General features: G+C 51.1%; 2 protein-coding genes across 2 annotated transcripts in view; one reads left to right on the top strand and one right to left on the bottom strand.

Moving 5' to 3' along the window:
• Positions 1 to 10,456, top strand: part of ACOT11 (acyl-CoA thioesterase 11) — a 35,637-nt gene extending 25,181 nt beyond the window's left edge. Inside the window, exons 14-16 of the mRNA XM_065912311.1 lie at positions 785 to 916; positions 1,831 to 1,957; positions 3,336 to 10,456. Of these exons, the coding sequence (XP_065768383.1) occupies positions 785 to 916; positions 1,831 to 1,957; positions 3,336 to 3,491 (415 nt within the window). The 3' untranslated portion in view covers positions 3,492 to 10,456. The remainder of the gene's footprint in view (positions 1 to 784; positions 917 to 1,830; positions 1,958 to 3,335) is intronic.
• Positions 3,637 to 19,016, bottom strand: LOC136151313 (protein FAM151A-like). Its single transcript, XM_065912326.1, has 8 exons — positions 18,771 to 19,016; positions 17,266 to 17,412; positions 12,335 to 12,487; positions 11,024 to 11,183; positions 9,342 to 9,566; positions 5,607 to 5,746; positions 4,709 to 4,852; positions 3,637 to 4,310 (listed from the first exon to the last, which is right to left on the bottom strand). The coding sequence occupies exons 1-8, from the start codon at positions 18,886 to 18,888 to the stop codon at positions 3,637 to 3,639; spliced, it is 1,761 nt and encodes a 586-aa protein (XP_065768398.1). The 5' UTR covers positions 18,889 to 19,016.
• Between the last annotated feature and the right edge of the window lie 272 nt (positions 19,017 to 19,288).

The raw sequence follows: 19,288 nt of genomic DNA, 5'->3' as shown, positions 1-19,288 counted from the left end.
GGGACTGCTTAGAGAGGTGGTTGGAAAGTGGAGGGGTGGGTGGGAACTCCTCCCAGACTCAGGGTAGCTCAGAGAATGTCCAGTTTGCTCAATTTACCAAGTTTGCCAGTTCTTCATACGGATATATGCAGGGAAAGGTGGCAGGTTTGGACAGGATCTTGTCTCTGCGAGGATGTCCTTGTGTGTGTTGGTATAAGCCTGGGTGTGTCTACCTGGGCACAGGTGTGTAGCGTACCCGCGTCTGAGGGCACAGCTCTGGCACCCAACCTGTGCACATCTCAGACCTGCTTCCTTATTAGCTCTGTGGCTGTGGGTGAGTTATTTCTCTGAGTCCCAGCCCCTTCCTCAGAGTCCAACTGCATGGGCTGATGTGGTATTAAATGAGATAATACCCATAAGCTCTTAGAACAGTGCCTGGCACACGGTGGGCACTCACTGAATACTCAGTACGGCTACTAAATCATCACACGTCTGTGTATATGCATTTGCACACACACGGACAGACATCTGTAGTTTTGTGTGTGCATCAGTGGGTGTCCATGTGTTTGTGCACATGTGCCCACAGCTGGGGCTTATCTGCTTGTGTACGAGTCTGCGAGCCCAGGTGTGTATGTCCACTTTGGCCAGGCTTTTCTGCCCTCCTGTGGTCCCTGTTGAGCAGTCTGGGGGTGATATGTCCCCCAAGCATGTGCTCAGGATGGCTGAAGCGTGTTGCGGGGGGTGCGGCTGGGTCAACCCTGCTGTCACACGCGGCGCCTCTGTGACCCCTGTGGACCCTGCACAGGAGCGTGGAGCTAGTGCAGCAGGTGGACGAGGATGATGCCATCTACCATGTCATCAGCCCCGCCCTTGGTGGTGACCCCAAGCCCCAGGACTTCATCATCCTGGCCTCTCGACGGAAGCCTTGTGACATCGGGTGCGTGCCTGCCTGCTGGGGTGGGAGGTGGGCAGGTTCATCTTCCTCCCCAGGGAGGGGACATCTGTGTAGAGTCAGCCCTCTTTCCTATGGCCTCAGGACCTCAGTGTAAAATTGATGGCCGTGGTCTTACTGGGGGGAGACTGGAGAACAAGAGGACATACTGCCCTTTCCAGTCACTCATTCTCTTAAGCAGGGTGGTCTCCATCCCTGGCATAGTGAGGGTGCCGTGCCCCAGGTCACAGACGGGCCAACTCTCACATGGCCCGCTCCTTGGCCTCCAGCCTCTCAAAGCCCCATGTTGCCTGAAGGGTGGTAAGGCTCCCAGCTGTACCATGGTGAGAATGCTGGAGAAATGGCATCACTTACGCTAGTTAGTTAAGTTGCTCAGTCGTGTCCAACTCTTTGCGACCCCATGGACTGTAGCCCACCAGGCTCCTCCATCCATGGGATTCTCCAGGCAAGAATACTGGAGTGGGTTGCCATTTCCTTCTCCAAGGGATCTTCCCAACCCAGGGATCAAACCCATGTCTCCCACATTGCAGGCAGACGCTTTAACCTCTGAGCCACCAGGGAAGCCCTAGCATATCACTTATGCTAGAGACAGTCAAAAAGATGAACCACAAAAATCCAAAGTGCAGCACTGCTTCCCTGGGGCGGGGAGGGGGAGGCTGGGAATGTTTCCAGAAGGTCCACAGTGCAGTCACCCTGGTACCTGGTGAGTTCAGAACTGCTCACCCACAGGCACCTCCTGTCTAGAACCTCCTTTCCAGCTTGACCTGGAGCCAGGCTGTGGGCCTTAGACTCTGGTGAGGGCATCACTGCAGCGGGACCCCTGGTCAGTGCTGGAGGGGATTTCTGGAAGCTGGCCCTCACTCTTTCCTGTGCTCCTCCTGCACACTTCTTCCATACAGGGAACCCTATGTCATTGCGCTGAGGTCAGTTACACTGCCCACGCACCGTGAGACCCCAGAGTACCGGCGTGGGGAGACTGTCTGCTCAGGCTTCTGCTTCTGGCGCGAGGGGGACCAGTTAACCAAGGTGAGGCCTAGATGCAAGAGTGTCTCCTTTCCCTTCCCACCCGGATTCACCCCAAAGCCACACTTGTGTCTAGAGCTCAGTGCTGTCCAGACCTCAGCACTCCCACTGGCCAGTAAGCTCTCTTCCAGCTGTAGAGAGCCTAGGAGTGTCAGGGCCTAAAAAGGAGCCTTCAATAAGACCTAATCTGTGCAAAGACAAGTCCAAGGCCACAGTTGAACCAGGCCTGTGTTTTGCTCACTTGTGTCCAACTTTTTGCAATCCCATGAACTGTATCCTGCCAGGCTCTTCTGTCTATGGGATTCTCCAGGCAAGAATACTGGAGTGGATTGCCACTCCAGAGGATCTTCCCAACCCAGGGGTCGAACCCTGGTCTCCTGCATTGTGGGCAGATTCTTTACTATTTGAGCTACAGGAAAGTCTCTAAAACTCCATCTTCTTACTTTCATGTCTAGGAAGGCCCTCAGGGGCCTCATCAGGGCAGTCAGTGTTACCTGGCTGGATGAAAGTGGGCTAGCTGGGAAACAGTGCACCTTCCTCAGAGCACAGCTGCTAGGGCCCTGAGACACCCCATGTAGAGACTTGGACATTTGCTAACTTAGTGTTCCCTGGGGTTATTCTAACTGCTTCCTGCAGATTTGCTGACAAGGGCTTAGTCGTGTCCTACTTTGCCACACCATGGACTGTAGCCTGCCAGGCTCCTCTGTCCATGGGATTTTCCAGGCAAGAATATTGGAGTGGGTTCTCTAGGGGATCTTCACAGCCCAGGTATCAAACCCTGGTCTCTTGTGTCTGCTGCATTGGCAGGTAGATTCTTTACCACTATTACCACCTGGGAAGCCATATTCTAACAGTAGCACCTTCATTTAAACGGGTTATATGCTTGGCTCTGGAGACCCAATCCTCCAGAGCTTCTGGGCTGAGAGAGGAGACACATGATGACAGTATGTGTGGTGACAGAGGGAAGCCAGGGTTGTCAGCCCCCAGGAAGGGTCAGGGGAGTCCAGCTGTAGGAGGTCATGCCCACCAATCATGCAGTCCTCAAAGGCCCCAGGTGCTGCTGGTATTTGCTGCCCTAGCAGGTGACTGGGCTTCCATGGTGGCTGAAGACAGTAAATAATCTATCTGCAATGCGGAAACCCCAGTTCTATCCCTGGGTCAGGATGATCCTCCAGAGAAGGAAATGGTAAACCACTCCAGTATTGCCTGGAGAAGGCCATGGACAGAGGAGCCTGGAGGACTACAAGAGTTCACGTGGTCCCAAAGAGTTGGACATGACTGAGGGGCTAACGCACAAGGATGCCACCTGCCTGTTTCATGTTCACTCGGTGCCCCCCCCACCCCTCCCCACCCTCCCTGGTTGTGGCTCCCTGTCCTGCAGGTGTCTTACTACAACCAGGCCACCCCGGGCGTTCTCAAGTATGTGACCACCAATGTGACCGGCCTCTCCTCTGAGTTCTACACCACCTTCAAGGCTTGTGAACAGTTCCTCTTGGACAACCGGAACGACCTGGCCCCCAGCCTCCAGACCCTCTAAGCATCCTCCCTGGCCACCTCACGTCCACTCCCACTCCATCCTGCCCCAAGTACATGCGTGCAGTGCACTGAGGAAGCAGAGGCATTTATTCCTTCCTGCCTCCCCCGAGGGAATCTGGGTCCACCGGGCCAGCACCCCTGGGTGCTCAGTGTCTGCCAGTATCTGCCTGCAAGTCTTGGCGGTAGCTCTGGGGTAGCCTGTAGTAGACTCGGGCCTTCTCCACGGCCCTGGCTGCCAGCAGCACTGCCCGCACAGATGCATAGTGGCCCCGGCCAGGGCTGTGCTCCACCGTGACCGTGGCCCGGGGGGAGGCTGCCAGCAGCCGGGCCACGACTCCAGCGGGGCTCTGGCCCAGAGGTCCAGCCTGCAGCTGGAAGGACACGGGTTGCCAGAGGCCCTGACACAGCTCCAGCATATCTGTGAGCAGCTGTTCCCTGTAGCCACTGCCCAGCACTTCCTCGGGCCAGCCTGGGGCCACGGTCACATGGGGGAACACCTCGGCCACAGCTGTAAGCAACTCCCTGCCAGTCACGTAGCCAGGGACCATGAAACTCCCGTGGGAGACTGTGGCCCCGACCCACACGGGCCTAGACAGGCGGCCGAGGGTGGAGAGGGTGGCCAGCGTGGCCAGGGACGGCCGCAGGGCGGCGGGCTCTGCTATGTGCACGTGGACCCCCCAGCGTCCGGGGTGCACGGCCAGCTGCTGCAGGCAGGACTCCAGCGTCAGGGCACGGCCATGTGGGGTGTGGACGATGGGCACGGGGTCCCCAGCTGCAGGCTTCTGGAGGCCCACGTCCAGCAGGATCATGCCTTCTCGGTCTGGAAGAGGCAGTGGAGGCAACAGTGTCTGGGGTTAGGGTTATCATGGGGTGTGAGAGGCCCTTGCTGAAGTTAAAAGGGACAGCAGGAGGTTAATGGGGTGTGCTGATTGGATCTGGGTTCCAGGTGGAAGGGCTACTTTGTGAATGTGCCCGGGGCTCATCAGAATGGCCCAGTAAGCCGCTGGCTCAGCTCTGGGCCTGTGCCTGCCTCTGTTGCAGCACCATGTGGCTGAAGCCTCACAAGTGCTGGTCCAACGGCCAGGAGCCCCGCACTATTGACAACACTGCTCCCCTACCTTGCAGCCGTGTTGCTATGGTAACAGAGACCTGAGGTAGCTTCCCCGAGGTAACCCTTGCAGTTGAGCTAGGAGCACAGGGGCTGGACGCAGCCCTTACCTGGGAGCCGCACTGTTGCTGTGCTTCCATTGCCCTGGATGTCAGGAACCAGCCACTCCACGCTCAGACCCTCGTCCCCGGAGTGCTGGAGAGCAGGGATCAGGCTGCCCCCGGTGTAGTAGCTTTGCTTCCGTGAAGTATTCACTGTGGGTCAGATTGCCAAGATGAAGAGGCCACCAGTCACGAGGCCTTATGTACACCATGAGTCCTCTCTAAGCCTCACAGTGAACTTCCAGGGAGCTGGAGTTCCTTGTTTTGTAGATGCCGGGTGACTTGCCCAAGGTCCTACAGCCAGTGGGCAAGTTTGCTGGGATTGAAGCCTGATGGAGCCAGGTCAGTCAGGCCCCAAAGCTGGTATTCCTCCCCCTCACCCAGATGGCTCCTAGAGCAGGAATGTTGGGTCTGATGGGCCCCCTTGAGATAGCCTGATTGCAGGCTCTCCTGGGTTTGGAGTCGAGGGAACAGGGGCTTTGGACAAAGGAACAAGCATCACTGATTAGCAGGTACAGTGGAGGAGCTATTCTCTGAAATGCTAGAGCAACCCTCAGAGAACGGTACTGCAAGGGGAAGCATCTGGGGTTTGGAATTTGCTGCTTCCAGTAGGAGCTGTGCCATATTCAAGCTGAATGACTTCGTGTAAATTACATAACTGTTCTGAACGTCAGTTTATCTATCTGTAAAATGGAATATCTGCTTCATGGATCTGTGGAGCTTAATATTCCATCCCAGGGTCTGGCATACAATGGATGCCTCAAATGATTCCTTCCTCCTATCTCACATAGGATTTTCCCCTTTCATTGGCCTGTCCCCCCGAGCTCTGCTCCCATATCTACTAGGTGCTGCCTTGTGCAGAATCCACTCCACCACCCTCTCCCACCCTCCCAAGACCCCTACTTACTGGCGAGCTGCTTGAACTGCGACAGGAGAGGTTCAAAGAGGTCATAGTAGACTTGGTGGGTGGCGGTGTTGTCCCGGATGTAGAGGAGGTCGTCCACTGACACGGGGTCCGAGGCGGACTGCCACATTGTCAGGCTGTACCTGGGGTCCAGAGAGCCAGCTCAGAGCCTGCCTGGGCCCAGCAGCCCTCAGCCCCTCTTCCATTCTCAGAAGTGAACCTGAGCTGGGGGGAGGCCTTGGGAACCCTGACTGAGGGCAGAGGTTAGGAGAGGACATCTCTCCTAAGAAGGAGGGGAGATGGACTGGCCTGTCCCCCACTTGGAGTGTCTATTTGTGGGCCCTCTGTTAGGAAAGAGGACCCACAAAGACACATTTTAGGAATCAGTGAACTAAAATGGATGGGAATGGCGAATTTAATTCAGATGACCATTATATCTACACTGTGGGCAAGAATCCCTTAGAAGAAATGGAGTAGCCCTAATAGTCAACGAAAGAGTCCAAAATGCAGTACTTGGGTGCAGTGTCAAAAATGGCAGAATGATCTCGGTTTGTTTCTAGGGCAAGCCACTCAATATCACAGTAATCCAAGTCTATGCCCCAATCACTAGTGCTGAAAAAGCTGAAGTTGAACGAAAAACAAGATGTCCTTTTCATCATATGGGACTGGATACAAAAGTAGGAAGTCAAGAAATACCTGGAATAACAGGCAGTTACAAAGTGAGACAGGCAAAGGCTAACAGAGTTTTGCCAAGAGTATGCAGTGGTCATAGCGAACATTGTCTTCCAACAACACAAGAGATACTCTACACACAGACATCACCAGATGGTCAATACCTAAATCAGATTGATTATATTCTTTGCAGCCAAAGATGAAGAAGCTCTATACAGTCAACAAAAATAAGCTGACTGTCGCTCAGATCATGAACTCATTGCCAAATTCAGACTTAAATGACAAATAGATTCAAGGGATTAGATCTGACAGAGTACCTGAAGAAAAATATGAATGGAGGTTTGTAGAATTGTACAGTAGGCAGTGATCAAAACCATCCCCAAGAAAAATGCAAAAAAGGCAAAGGGGTTGTTTGAGGAGACCTTACAAATAGCTGAGAATCCCATTTGAATGCAGAGCTCCAGAAAATAACAAGAAATAAAACCTTTCTAAGTGAATAATGCAAAGAAATAGAGGAAAACAATAGAATAGGAAAGACTAGAGATCAAGAAAATTAGAGACACCAAGGGACCATTTCATGCAATTGGGCACAATTGAGGACAGGAATGGTATGGACCTAACAGAAGCAGAAAATATTAAAAACAGGTGGCAAGAATACAGAGAGAAAAAAAAGAATACACAGAAAAACTACAAACAAAACAAAACAAAACAAAACTTAATGACCTGGATAACCATGATGGTGTGATCACTCACCTAGATCCAGACATCCTGGAGTGTGAAGTCAAGTGGGCCTTAGGAAGCATCACTATGAACAAAGCTAATGATGGTGATATGATGGAATTCCAGCTGAGCAATTTTAAATCCTAAAAAATGCTGTTAAAATGGTGCACTCAGTATACCAACAAAATTGGAAAACTCAGCAATAGCCACAGGACTGGAAAAGGTCAGTTTTCATTCAAGTCCCAAAGAAGGGCAATGCAGCCATGAAACTAAAAAACACTTGCTCCTTGGAAAAAAAGCTTTGACAAACCTATAGAGTACATTAAAAGGCAGAGACATTACTTTGTTGACAGAAGTCTGGGTAGTCAAAGCTATGGTTTTTCCACTAGTCATGTACGGATGTGAGAGTTGGACCATAAAGAAGGCTGAGTACTGAAGAATGGATGCTTTTGAACTGGGATGTTGGACTCTTGAGAGTCCCGTGGACAGCAAGGAGATCCAATCAGTCAATCCTAAAGGAAATCAGTCCTGAATATTCATTGGAAGGACTGATGCTGAAAAGCTGAAATTCCAATGCTTTGGCCACCTGATGTGAAGAGCTCATTGGAGAAGACCCTGATAATGGGAAAGATTGAAGGCAGAGGAAAAGGGGACAACAGACGATGAGATGGTTGGAAGGCATCAATGACTGAATGGACATGAGTTTGAGCAAGCTTTGGGAGATGGTGAAGGACAGGGAAACCTAGCATGGTGCAGTTCATAGGGTCATAAAGAATCAGACAGGACTTAGTGACTGAAAAATTTAGGAAAGAGATAAGGACAGAAGAGATGGGCACGGGAGGGGTGGTTGGAGGAAAAGGAGTACGTCAAGGCTGTATATTGTCACCCTGCTTATTTAACTCATACAGAGTACATCATGAGACACGCTGGGCTGGAAGAAGCACAAGCTGGAATCAAGATTGCCAGGAGAAATATCAATAACCTCAGATATGCAGATGACACCACCCTTATGGCAGAGAGTGAAGAGGAACTGAAAAGCCTCTTGATGAAAGTGAAAGAAGAGTGAAAAAGTTGGCTTAAAGCTTAACATTCAGAAAACTAAGATCATGGCATCTGGTCCTGTCACCTCGTGGGAAATAGATGGGGAGACAGTAGAAACAGTGTCAGACTTTATTTTTTGGGGCTCCAAAATCACTGCAGATGGTGACTGCAGCCATGAAATTAAAAGACGCTTACTCCTTGGAAAGTTATGACCAACCTAGATAGCATATTAAAAAGCAGAGACATTACTTTGCCAACAAAGGTCCGTCTGCTCAAGGCTATGGTTTTTCCAGTGGTCATGTATGGATGTGAGAGTTGGACTGTGAAGAAAGCTGAGTGCCGAAAAATTGATGCTTTTGAACTGTGGTGTTTGAGAAGACTCTTGAGAGTCCCTTGGACTGTAAGGAGATCCAACCAGTCCATCCTAAAGGAGATCAGTCCTGGGTGTTCATTGGAAGGACTGATGCTGAAGCTGAAACTCCAATACTTTGGCTACCTGATGCGAAGAGTTGACTCATTGGAAAAGACCCTGATGCTGGGAGGGATTGGGGCAGGAGGAGAAGGGAACGACAGAGGATGAGATGGCTGGATGGCATCACCGACTCGATGGGCATGAGTTTGAGTAAACTCCGGGAGTTGGTGATGGACAGGGAGGCCTGGCGTGGTGAGATTCATGGGGTTGCAAAGAGTTGGACATGACTGAGCGATTGAACTGAACTGAATTGAACTGATGAAGAGGGAAGGGAGTGGCCCCCAGTGGGGAGAGGCTGAGGAAGGTGGTGCTGTGCAGCTGGGACCAGTGCAGAGGTGGGAGGAGGGTGGGCTCCCCCAATCCCACAGAACTATTGGGGCAGAGGCTATAGGTGCAGTCTGTACAGCCTCAGAGAATAGCTGGTTCCCCAGGGAGGAAGCAGTGGGAGGCAAATTGCCTCTCAGAATAAACACATTCTGGGACTTCCCTAGTGGTCCAGTGGGAAAGACTGTGCTTCCACTGCAAGGGTTGCTGGTTTGATCCCTGGTGGGGAACTAAGAGACTGCCTGGTGTGTAGTGGGGCCCAAAACAAATAAGCAGAAAAAAAAAACACTTTCCATTGGACAGGCTGCCTCAAGTGATAGCTGCCCATTACCAGAGGTGTACAAGAAGAAAGCGGGGATACTGTAGACACTGTGAGTACCAGCAGAGGTTGGGCCAGTTGATCATGAAGACCCTTCTACCATTAGCGTCTGGGATCTTGCTACGGATTCAAGCACCGGGAGTGAGTTTCGAGGGAGAAAGGGCCAGGGCAAGGGCCTGGGCATTCTCACCTGTCAGATTGGCCAAGCAGCCAGCTGAATTGGGGCCAGGCAGCCCTGACCATGACAGCCCGCACGGGAAAGGTCACCTTCTGGGGCAGTGCTCCCACCAGCTCCTCCATCTTCTCCATCATGGTCTGGGTATATGTCCCATTTGGGAACAAGGGCAGGTACAGGGTAGTCCAGCCTGGAGACAGGGTTGTGTTGGGATACTTCTCCTGGACCAAGGCCAGGAACCTGCAGACAATCAGAGATGCTGGTCTTTTAGAGCCCCTTCCTCACCTCCTGGGTTCCCATCAGAGTGCTAGGAAGAGGCAGGATCTATCACATCTAGATATTAGAGCACAGTCCTGAAGCACATGTTTGCTTGCTCAAAGTCCCATATTAGGGCATGAACTTTGGAGCCGGGGAGGCCTGGGTTTGAGTCCTGACTATGACCTTGAGCAGCTCACCCAACCTTGTTGATTCTTTAAAATGGCATCCTTAAAAAAAAAAAAAAAAAAAAAAAAAAATGGCATCCTTTCAGGCAGGACAGGGCTTCTCAAACATCCCCAGGTGAATGCAGAGATGCATCCAATCCCTAGGTGTGGGATCTGTGCTGTCACCTGTGAGAGTCTCTGAATTTTCAGATATTTAAAAATGCCATTCGAAGTTTGAACTCTTACAAACTTGAATAGGCAAATGTTACCCTCTCCCCCTCCCAGATTACTGAGTAACGTTCACTCCAAGATCAACCCTTTTTTTCAATCTTGGGCCACTGACTACATTTTCAAGCTGCTGCTTTCCAAATGCACCTGAGTTAAAGACTAGATAAATACTGGGTGGATGTATTGTTAGCTGACTGGTTGAAAAGATGGTTTAATGGATGGATGGGAGAAAGGATGGATGGAAATGGACAATAGAGAGCTGGAAGTTAGAGTCAGAAAGACCTGGCTTTGTATGTTTGCTCTGCCAATTATTAGATGTAGGCAGGTCATTTAACCTCAGTGAGATAATTCCTATATTACAAAATGAAAATAATAGTACCTACCTCATTCTCATTGTGAGAGTTAAATGGTACTCCACAACTAGACTACTTAAAACAATGTATGTGACAGACAATAAACATTCAACAGACTGAGCCTCAATTATTGTCTACTTTCTTATTTGCAAAATGGTGAGAAAAAATGCTCCTAACCTGGCATTTCTAATATTCTCTCCTTTTATGCGGCCCTCTGTAAACCATAAACTTGGACCATGTAGCTGGTGCTATATAAGTGCTGTTGTTGGCAGTGCTGGGATCTGGGGGTCGGGGGTGGGGAGGCTGGGGAAGGAGTTAGTGCTTTAGACTTTTCTAGCAGGCCAAGGGTTGCCCTGGTCACCATTTGCCATCCAGGAATAAACATTATAGTAAGGGGACAAACCCGTAATCCAACAGTGACAGCCTTGTGAAATCAGGACTGTTAGGAGAAAGTGTGAGGGACGGTCCTCAGCAGTCTTGGACGTCAGGGACGTTTCTGGGGCAGGTAATGGCTGGTTCACCAGGAAATGGTGGAAGGGCATTCAAGGCAGAGGGAACAGGATGTGTGAAGGCTGAGGTCAGAGGATATGGTGTGGCTGGAGGCAAACTCAGCACAGGTCCCGTGAGCACCTGCTGTACCAGACATTGAAGGAAACAGACTGGACACAGCTGGAGCAGAGAGGCAAACACTTACTGTGTGGCATTGACCTCTGTTGATCTGACCATGTTGGGACCCCTCAGGATGTCGGCATTGATCCACACAGGCCTTCGAACTTTCCCCTCCTCTGTCAGCCGCCGAAGCAGGTCCAGGGAGGAGCCCACAGCCTTGATGCTCTTGAAGTCTAGTTTGATGCCTGTGGGGAGAGGGCCAAGGGCTTGGGAAATTGGTCTCGTGCTCAAGGAAGAAGGAAACAGAAGACACGACTTCTTGGGACAGAGAGAGCAGGTATGCTGTGTGTGTCAGAGATGGGAGGGAAGACAGGGATGGAATTCTGGGTGGGTGTGAAGAAGGCTTCAAACAGGCAGAGCTCTCCTGGAGAGAAAGGGCTTGCCTGAGTAGGAGTGATCTTCCATCCCTCATCCTCAAGGGGAGGAAGCAAATGATGGCTAAGGGCTTGGGACTTGGGGCTGGTGCAGATGTTGTCAAGCATCTGATGAAAACGGACTGTGATTCTTGGACAGGCAGACTGAGAGGGTCCAAAGCCACACAAACCTAAAAAGCAGATGAGGCTGAGGAATTAGAAAGAGTCAGTTGGTCAGTCGTATTTGACTCTTTGCAACCCCATGGACTGTAGCCCAGATTCTTCTGTCCATGGGATTTCCCAGGCAAGAATACTGGAGTGGGTTGCCGTTACTTTCTCCAGGGGATCTTCCCCACCCAAGGATTCAACTCAGGTCTCCTGCATTTCAGGCAGATTCTTCACCAGTTAGAGAAGGATGTTGAAAGCCAGGCCAAGGAGAGCATAATTTGTCCTGAGGACAGTGGGGAGCTATGGAGAGTTAAAGCAGGGGAGTGACTTGACAGTTGACGTTTTGGAAAGCTCACCTGGGTAGGGGCTGAGTTTGGAGGCAGGAAGCCAGTGAGGAAGGAGGTTCAAGAAAAAGATGATGTGAGTGGGACTGAATCCAAGATAGGGGTCAGGGTTAGAATTGGCAGATGCAGCATCTGAGTAGATGCAGGGGGTGAGGGAGGCATTAGGGTGATGCCTGGATTCTTTCGGTAACTGGCAAAGAGACATGGGAGGGGAAGGTGGAATTGGCTTTGAGCATGTTGTATCCAGTTCCATGGATTCAGAGCCTGAATGCTTGTGTTTGGCACTTTGCAGCTTACCCTGCACTTCTACATCCCTTGTTTCACCCATCTTCCCTGAGCCCAGGTCTCTAGAGTGAAAAGCTGAGGCAAGAGCAAGTCATTGGACTTGTCTCCTAGTAGAGGGACCCCTGCACATGTGGCCTGAGGACTGGAGGGCTTGGCAGCTGGGGAGGGGCTGAGAGAAGTCCTTGCCCTTCTGGGAAGAGGCCAGCACAGCCTCCAGCCACTGCTCCAGGGTGTTGTCGCTGTAGACGGCTGGGGGGTGCGCCATGATGGGGACTCCGGTCTCGTTGACTGTGCCAAGCCCCTCTATTGTGATGTCTGCCTCCAGGACCATGACGTTACCTGTTGTATTGGACAGACAAACTTTTTAAAGCAATTTTTCTCATCATCAAGGTATTACACAATTATTATAGAGTATTTGGAACATACAGAAAAGCAGAAAGGGAAATAGTCACCCACATTTCCACCCATTTTTATGTATAATTTTTACACAGTTGAAGCCACTCAGTATTTATTATCTTTTCTGTTTCACTAAAAAAGCTACAAAAGCCCTGATTGAGGGTGGTCACCCTGTTGCGGTTAGCTACTCCCCGACCTTTCCTGAGACATTTCAGTAGTCTCTAAACTTTTGCTGCTAACAAATAAGGATGCATATTTTTTTCCTGATTTTTCTGATTATTTTCTGTCCTGACTTGAGGAACTTTAGTCAGGGCCATGCAAGGTCGTTTTTTTGTTTGTTTTTTAATTATTTATTTCTGGTTGCTGGGAGCAGGTTTTCTCTAGTTCTGGCAAGCAGGGGCTACTGTTCATTGCTGTGCCCAGGGTTCTCATTGCAGCAGCTTCTCTTGTGGAGCAGCGAGTCCCGACTCTCGAGTCCAAAAGCTCACAGGCTCGGTAGTTGTAGCACATGGGCCTAGTTGCTCTAAAGCATGTGGGATCTTCCTTCCTAAACCCTGGATCCAATGGATTCTTATCCACTCTCGTTGTTCAGTCGCTAAGTCATGCGTGGATCTTTGTGACTCCATGGACTGCAGCATGCCAAGATTTTGTCTCCTTCAGTATCTCATGTCTATTGAGTCAGTGATGCCGTCTAACCATCTCATCCTCTGTTGCCTCTTTCTCCTCTGGCCCTCAATCTTTCCTAGCATCAGGGTCTTTTCCAATAAGCAGACTCTCTCATCCAGTGGCCAAAGTATTGGAGCCTCAGCTTCAGTCCTTCCAGTGAATATTCAGGGTTGATTTCCTTTAGGATTGTCTGGTTTGATCTCCCTGCAGTCCAAGGGTTTCTCAAGAGTCTTCTCTAGCACCATAGTTTGAAAGCATAAGTTCTTCTACCTTCAGCCTTCATTATACCACCAGGGAAGGCTGCAGTATCGTTTTTAAAGCCCATATTATCAAATTAGTGTCTAGAAAAATTCTTGTGACTCATATGCCTGCCAGAAGTACATAAGATGGCCCATCTCTGGGCACCCTTAAGAGCACTGAGCATTGTGATTATTTTTGTCTTTTAAATGCATACAGTTAACTCCTCAGGTGGCTGTGTGATACCCTTTGGGAGAGTTCAGTCCAGGAGGGATTCAAGGACTTTGGGTGAGAAGCAGGCTGGCAAGAGCAGGCCAGGCTGTCTGACCAAGGAGTGGAGTAAAAAGCCTGGGTGGAGTTGCTATTTGGCATCAGAGGGATCTCTTCTGTTTTATACTTGCAGCCCTGCTCCCCTCCAAGTTCATTCACCTATATCTGATTGTGTTACCTCTATTAAAAATTCAAAATATCCCTGGCTTTAGTCCTGAGAATCCAATCCGAATGCCTGCCCATAGTCTATGAGGTCCTGTAGGACCAGGCCCAGCAGACTTTGCCATCTCACCTGGAGTCCCTCTCTCCCTCAATATCTCACTTCCATCCACTCCTCTTTCTCCAACATCAGTGTGCACACAAACCAGCCAGGGACTGTCCTAATGCAAGTTCTGCTCAGCAGATCTGGGGTGGGGTCCAAGACATGTACCAAGCTCCCCAGTGATGCCCAGACTGCTGGTCCACAGACCACACTTTGAGCCTCGAAGCTCAAATATCTTGTCTCCCATCTCTGGGCTCCTACACCTGGCTGTTGCCATGGCAACACTCTTCCCTCCACAGTTTTACTAGGCCACCTCCAGCTCATTTGTGGGTGTTGGCTTAAAATATCAAGGAGGCCATCCCTAAACCACACACTCAGTCAAAGTCAGGCTGACAGCTTATCCTTTGAGCACTCAGCCCCCATGTAACTACTCATATAGCACCATCCTTCCTGAGCCTGAGGGCTAGGAGCAGGCTCCAGCTCTGTTCAGCCCATCATTTGGATTTCCAGTGCTAAGGTGGTACCAGGCCTAAGAAAGGAGCTTCAGAAATGTTTGTTGGATGGTAAAAGACTGGATAAATGAATGATAGAAAAATCTGAGATCAGTGACTTCCCTGGTGGTCCAGTGGACCACCTTCCTTCCCAGTGCAGATGGCATAGGTTTGGTTTCTGGTTGAGGAACTAAGATCCCACAGGCCTCACAGTGCAGCCAAAAGAGAAAAAAGTTAAGTTCAACCAGCCCAGGTCCAGAAAAGTAAAAGAGCTTGCACAAAGTTGCAGAGAATTTTTGCAAATTTCTCTAAAGCATAGGTGTCTGGATTTCCAGAAGGGAGAGGAAGCTGAGTGCCAGGCTGTCCCCAGCACTGTTTCAGGCACTTTGCACTGTCTCATTTCATCCTCATATCTCTGACCCAGCGCTCCGGACTCCCTGGTGTCCTCACTGGCAAGATGGGGATGAATTCTTCTAGGTTTTAACTACAAAACATGGAAATAAAATTAAGTTGTAGTAAAAAATAAAAATTAAAAAAACAAAAACAACAAAAAAACACAACAGGTTGTAAATTGTGAAGGGCTATATGAAGGTAGCCTTTATTTCTTTGGCTTTCTTAACTTCATTACCTGGGGATGCTAAGAGAGGGATGTGGAGGGACTTGGGGACCAGCAAGGCCCAGAGAGGCCAGGCCCCAGGCGGGTAGCTGGGCAGATAAGAGGGTAGCTAAAGAGAATGGATGATGAGGGGTCTCCTCCCTCACCTAACAGGGTCCAGGTCTGGCCTGGGGAAGGCGGCGGTACACTGGGAGGGAGCCAGGGCTGGAACCCAGGTCTCAGTCCTGGTGACTCCCTGAAGCTGCTGCCTTGCTTGGCCTGCACCAGCTGCCTCCCTTGAGATGCTGGCAGCCCCTGAACTCAGGACCACATCTCACTCGTTTCTACACCACCTCTCAAGCTGGGTGCAGAGCACGGGCCCAGCAAATGCTCAGTGAGGGGGACTAAAGATGGATGGACCTAACTTGTCTCCTTGTGATCAGCTCCTGGATCCAACTTCCTCCTGCACGGCCATTCACACCTGTTCGGGGCTTTCCAGATCCTGAATCTGGGAGCTAACTTGTTTAGGGGGTGGGGGGTGGGTATGAGGGAAGAGGAAATGAGGGAAGATTCATGTTCCTGCAGCTACAGTAGTAGCCCTGGTCCTAAGGGGTGCCAACAGGTGAAGAGTGCTGCTCTCCACAAGGAGCCCACAGGAAGTTCCCAGGCCCTCCCTCCCCTTCACCCCCCACCCCTCCCCGCCCACCCAGGAGCTCTACACATCACATCCGGGAGGAGGAGCACCATGGCCGACCCTGAACCCAAGACTGCTAGCTTCCAGTCCCCCGCTTTAACACTTGCAAGCTGTGTGACCTTGGGCAGGTTACTTGACTTCTCTGTGCCTCCTTTCCCTCATTTACTAGAGGTAAATAATAAAATATCCTTTGTGTTGCATTCACTGTGTTTTAATTATCATCTACATGGAGTAAATCACTCAGTCTGGGATATTCCTATTGTTTCAGCATAATTACTAAAAATGACCTCTTTCATGACCAAAAGTGCCCTGGCTTCATCCTACCTGTCCACATTTGGCAGAAGTGGTTTGAGCTGCAGTTGGTGAAGTCACTTGTCCCAAACCACTTCTTTGGTAAATGGTAAAATGTAGAATTGGAGCCCACTTCTGTCTGCCTCCCGGGCCTTTGCTCTGGCCCCTCCCATCCACATAGATGTCTGGTGTGACTTCACCAGCCTCACTCTGGCCTACCATTGCTTCCCCTCAGGATCCCTCCCCCAGCTGTGGAGCCCCCCTCCTCCCATAGACCTGTGGAAGGCCTCAGGTCCTTCCCACCCCGGTGGCTGTACTGATGGCTGCTCTGTTGGGCACCGCCTCGTTGGGGCCCTTAGCTTTCTTCTTGGCCAAGGTCACAGCTTGGTGGGGCTTGATCCCTATCTGCTGCCCCAGGACTTACCTGAGATGAGCCTGGGGCTGGCAGAGCCTCCTTGCCTTCCCTCAGGCCTTATCTCCCAGATAAGAGTTCTCCCTCTTGCCAAGGGGTTCTCTAGCTCCTTTTCACCCAAGTCTGCATTAGCCTCCCAATCCTGAAGCAGTAGCAGACTGGCTCCACCCAGCCTGCGGAAGCCCTCCCCTCTGCTGACCACCAAGCCTGCCTCCTCCAAGAAGTCTAAGAACTCATTCATTCATTCATTCAGCAAACCTTTCCCTGTCTCTTACTCCCAGGCCCTCTGCTGGTGACTGCAGGAGGTAAAAGCCAGAGGCCTTGAGCCTGGGTCTTGTTCTGCTTCAGACCTACTGCGTGACCATGAACAAGCCCCTCTCCCACTCAGGATCTAACTTTCTTAAAATTGAGGGGTTTTGGTAGAGCAGTGGTTCTCAAAGTGTGGTCCTGGGCTCACCACATTAGCGCCACCTGGAAACTTACTAGCAATGCAAATTCTCAGGTCCTACCCCAGAGCCACTGAATCTGAAGCTCACTTCTGAAGAGTGCACAAATTTGGGGCCCCTTCCTTTCATCTTGAAAAGATGACAGTAGGATATGACCTTGGACCCAGACATCTCCCTACAACCTGAGCCACTCACATAACCAGTGAGCCCTCACTTTCTCAAGTGGATGATGGCAAGAACACAGCCATGCCCATCCTATGCTGCTTCACAGGAAATACTGTCTCAGCCCTGCTGCCACCCTCCCTCCATCTTCTCCACCTCTGCCCCAGCCTGCGCCATCCTGGCAACTGGACTTACTCCTGAGGGCAGCCTTCATCTGCTCCTTGCTGTTGGCAGCGTGGTACCAGGTGACCAGCAGGCCGTCCCTTTGGCTGATCTGACCCAAGCTCAGCAGGTAGTCTAGCATGTCTGCATCAGAGCGGCAGGTCCCATCCTGTTTACAGCCTGGAATCAAGGCCAAGGAGGCTGTTAGCATCAGTTCTTGCCCAAGCCCAAGACTCTTGTCTGTACATCCTACTAACCCTCTCTGGGTCCCAGGGCCACGTTCAGCCTGCCATCTAGCAGAGAAATAGTGAACCCCAGAGTCATCAGTGCTGTGAGAGAGAAACATGTGGGGTCCTGAGCACAAGGATGCTCCAGACCAGCTTGGGGACATTGGAAAGTTCACTGATAAGGGAATATTTGAGGGAGACATAGAAGGATGGGTGTGTAAATTTAACCAAAAGAGGGGACTAGGTTATTCCAGACAGAGTGGAAAGTATAAGAAAAAGGGTTGGCCATAGGAAATGTGGTTGCTTAAAAGAATGGCCACTGCTCTGGTACAGATACAGAGAAATGAGATAGGACAAGATTGGAAAAGAGGGCTGTGATCTGGTTGTAAAGGACCCTGGGTGCCAGCAAAAAAAAAAAAAAGGGGGGTATGTGCTGGAGATAGCAAACAAGTTTGTGTTTAGAAAGTGCTCCTTAGTGGCAGGGCGAGCTTGGATTGGCGAGAGCAGGCTGGCGGCAGAGACTGTGTGGGAAGGAGCGGGCTGAGGCAGGGGTCCAGCAGAAGAGGGGGAGCTGAGAGGTTAGGGTGAGCAGGGAATAGAGATAGAGGATGGGAAGGAAGAAGCCTCGAGGCACAGGACTGAAGATACAGGCATGAGGCAGGAGAGGAGGCTGCTCCCAGGTCCCCATGTAGATGGAGGACCCTTCATCAGGAGAGGGTACAGGGGGGTGAGGGTAAGTTCAGCCCAGTCTGCTGAGTGTGATGCCTGAGTGACCTCCAAGGAGAGTTCATCTGGGAGCCTGGAAGGATAGCTGAAGCCTGGTAAAGGAGGAAGGGAAACGGTGGGGTTGGTGATGGGAGGGGCAAGTAGAGTTGTGGATGGAGGATAAGTCTTGGTAGTCAATTTGAAAGGAAACCAACTCTGAACACTCATTGGAAGGACTGATGCTGAAGCTGAAACTCCTACCCTTTGGCCACCTGATGAGGGACTCACTGGAAAAGACTCTGATGAGGGGAAAAGATGGAAGGCAAGAGGAGAAGGGGGCAACAGAGAATGAGATGGTTGGATAGAATCATGGACTCAAGGACATGACTTTTACCAAGCTCCGGGAGAGAGGAAAGGACAGAAGCCTGGTGTGCTGCTGTCCACGGGGTCACAAAGAGTCAGAGACGACTTAGCGACTGAACAGCAGCAGCAATGGGGAGGAGAGCAGAGGCCAACAGGGCTGTCGGTGGGGACAGGACCTTCTGGGGGCAAAGAGTGAGTGAGGGATGGGGAAGACAACCAGATGGCACAGCTGGATGCTCCTACCTGGCAGGATGGTGCGTTTCTGCAGCGAGAAGCCCACGATTATCGCGATGATGAACACCAGAGCCACACTGACACTGCCAACCATGGCCCACTTCCAGCACCCCATCTTGTTTGCCATGATGACCCTCTGAGGGGAATACCCCTCAAAGGGCAGAGTCTCCTGAGGCTCTGAGAGCTGGGATCCAGAGGGAGGAAGGAGTCTTGACAGCGCTTAAATCTCCTCCTGGCAGAACTGCTCCTGCGGGCCTGGAATGTCCCAAAAGACAGCTTTGGAGGCCCCGCCTACCTCCCACCCTCCTCCTCCTCCCCTCTCTCTTCCAGGATCTTAACAGGTCAAGCAGAAAATCCTGCCACCTCCAAAATGACCTTTGAGCACAGTAAGAGACAGCAGCAGATGTTAGATGGAGCCCACCACCGCCCTCCCCCCCAGCAACCTGCTGCCTGTCTGCTCCAGCCTGAGAGTTGGGGGGCCAGGGATCTGGACCCAGCTTGATCTTGCTTTCCTGAAGACCTGGAGG

The sequence above is a fragment of the Muntiacus reevesi genome, chromosome 1 (assembly GCF_963930625.1).
Source record: "Muntiacus reevesi chromosome 1, mMunRee1.1, whole genome shotgun sequence".
NCBI lineage: Eukaryota > Metazoa > Chordata > Mammalia > Artiodactyla > Cervidae > Muntiacus > Muntiacus reevesi.
Note: the sequence above shows the minus strand (reverse complement) of the source record. Positions and strands in the feature narration are given on the sequence as shown.

Coding starts and splice junctions, on each gene's coding strand:
- LOC136151313 (XM_065912326.1), bottom strand. CDS start 18,888: ATGGCAAACAAGATGGGGTGCTGGAAGTGGGCCATGGTTGGCAGTGTC. Junction 11,184..12,334: donor GCTGGCCTCTTCCCAGAAGG/GCAAGGACTTCT, acceptor CTCTCCCCACAG/GCATCAAACTAGACTTCAAG. Junction 4,853..5,606: donor GCAGTTCAAGCAGCTCGCCA/GTAAGTAGGGGT, acceptor TCTGACCCACAG/TGAATACTTCACGGAAGCAA.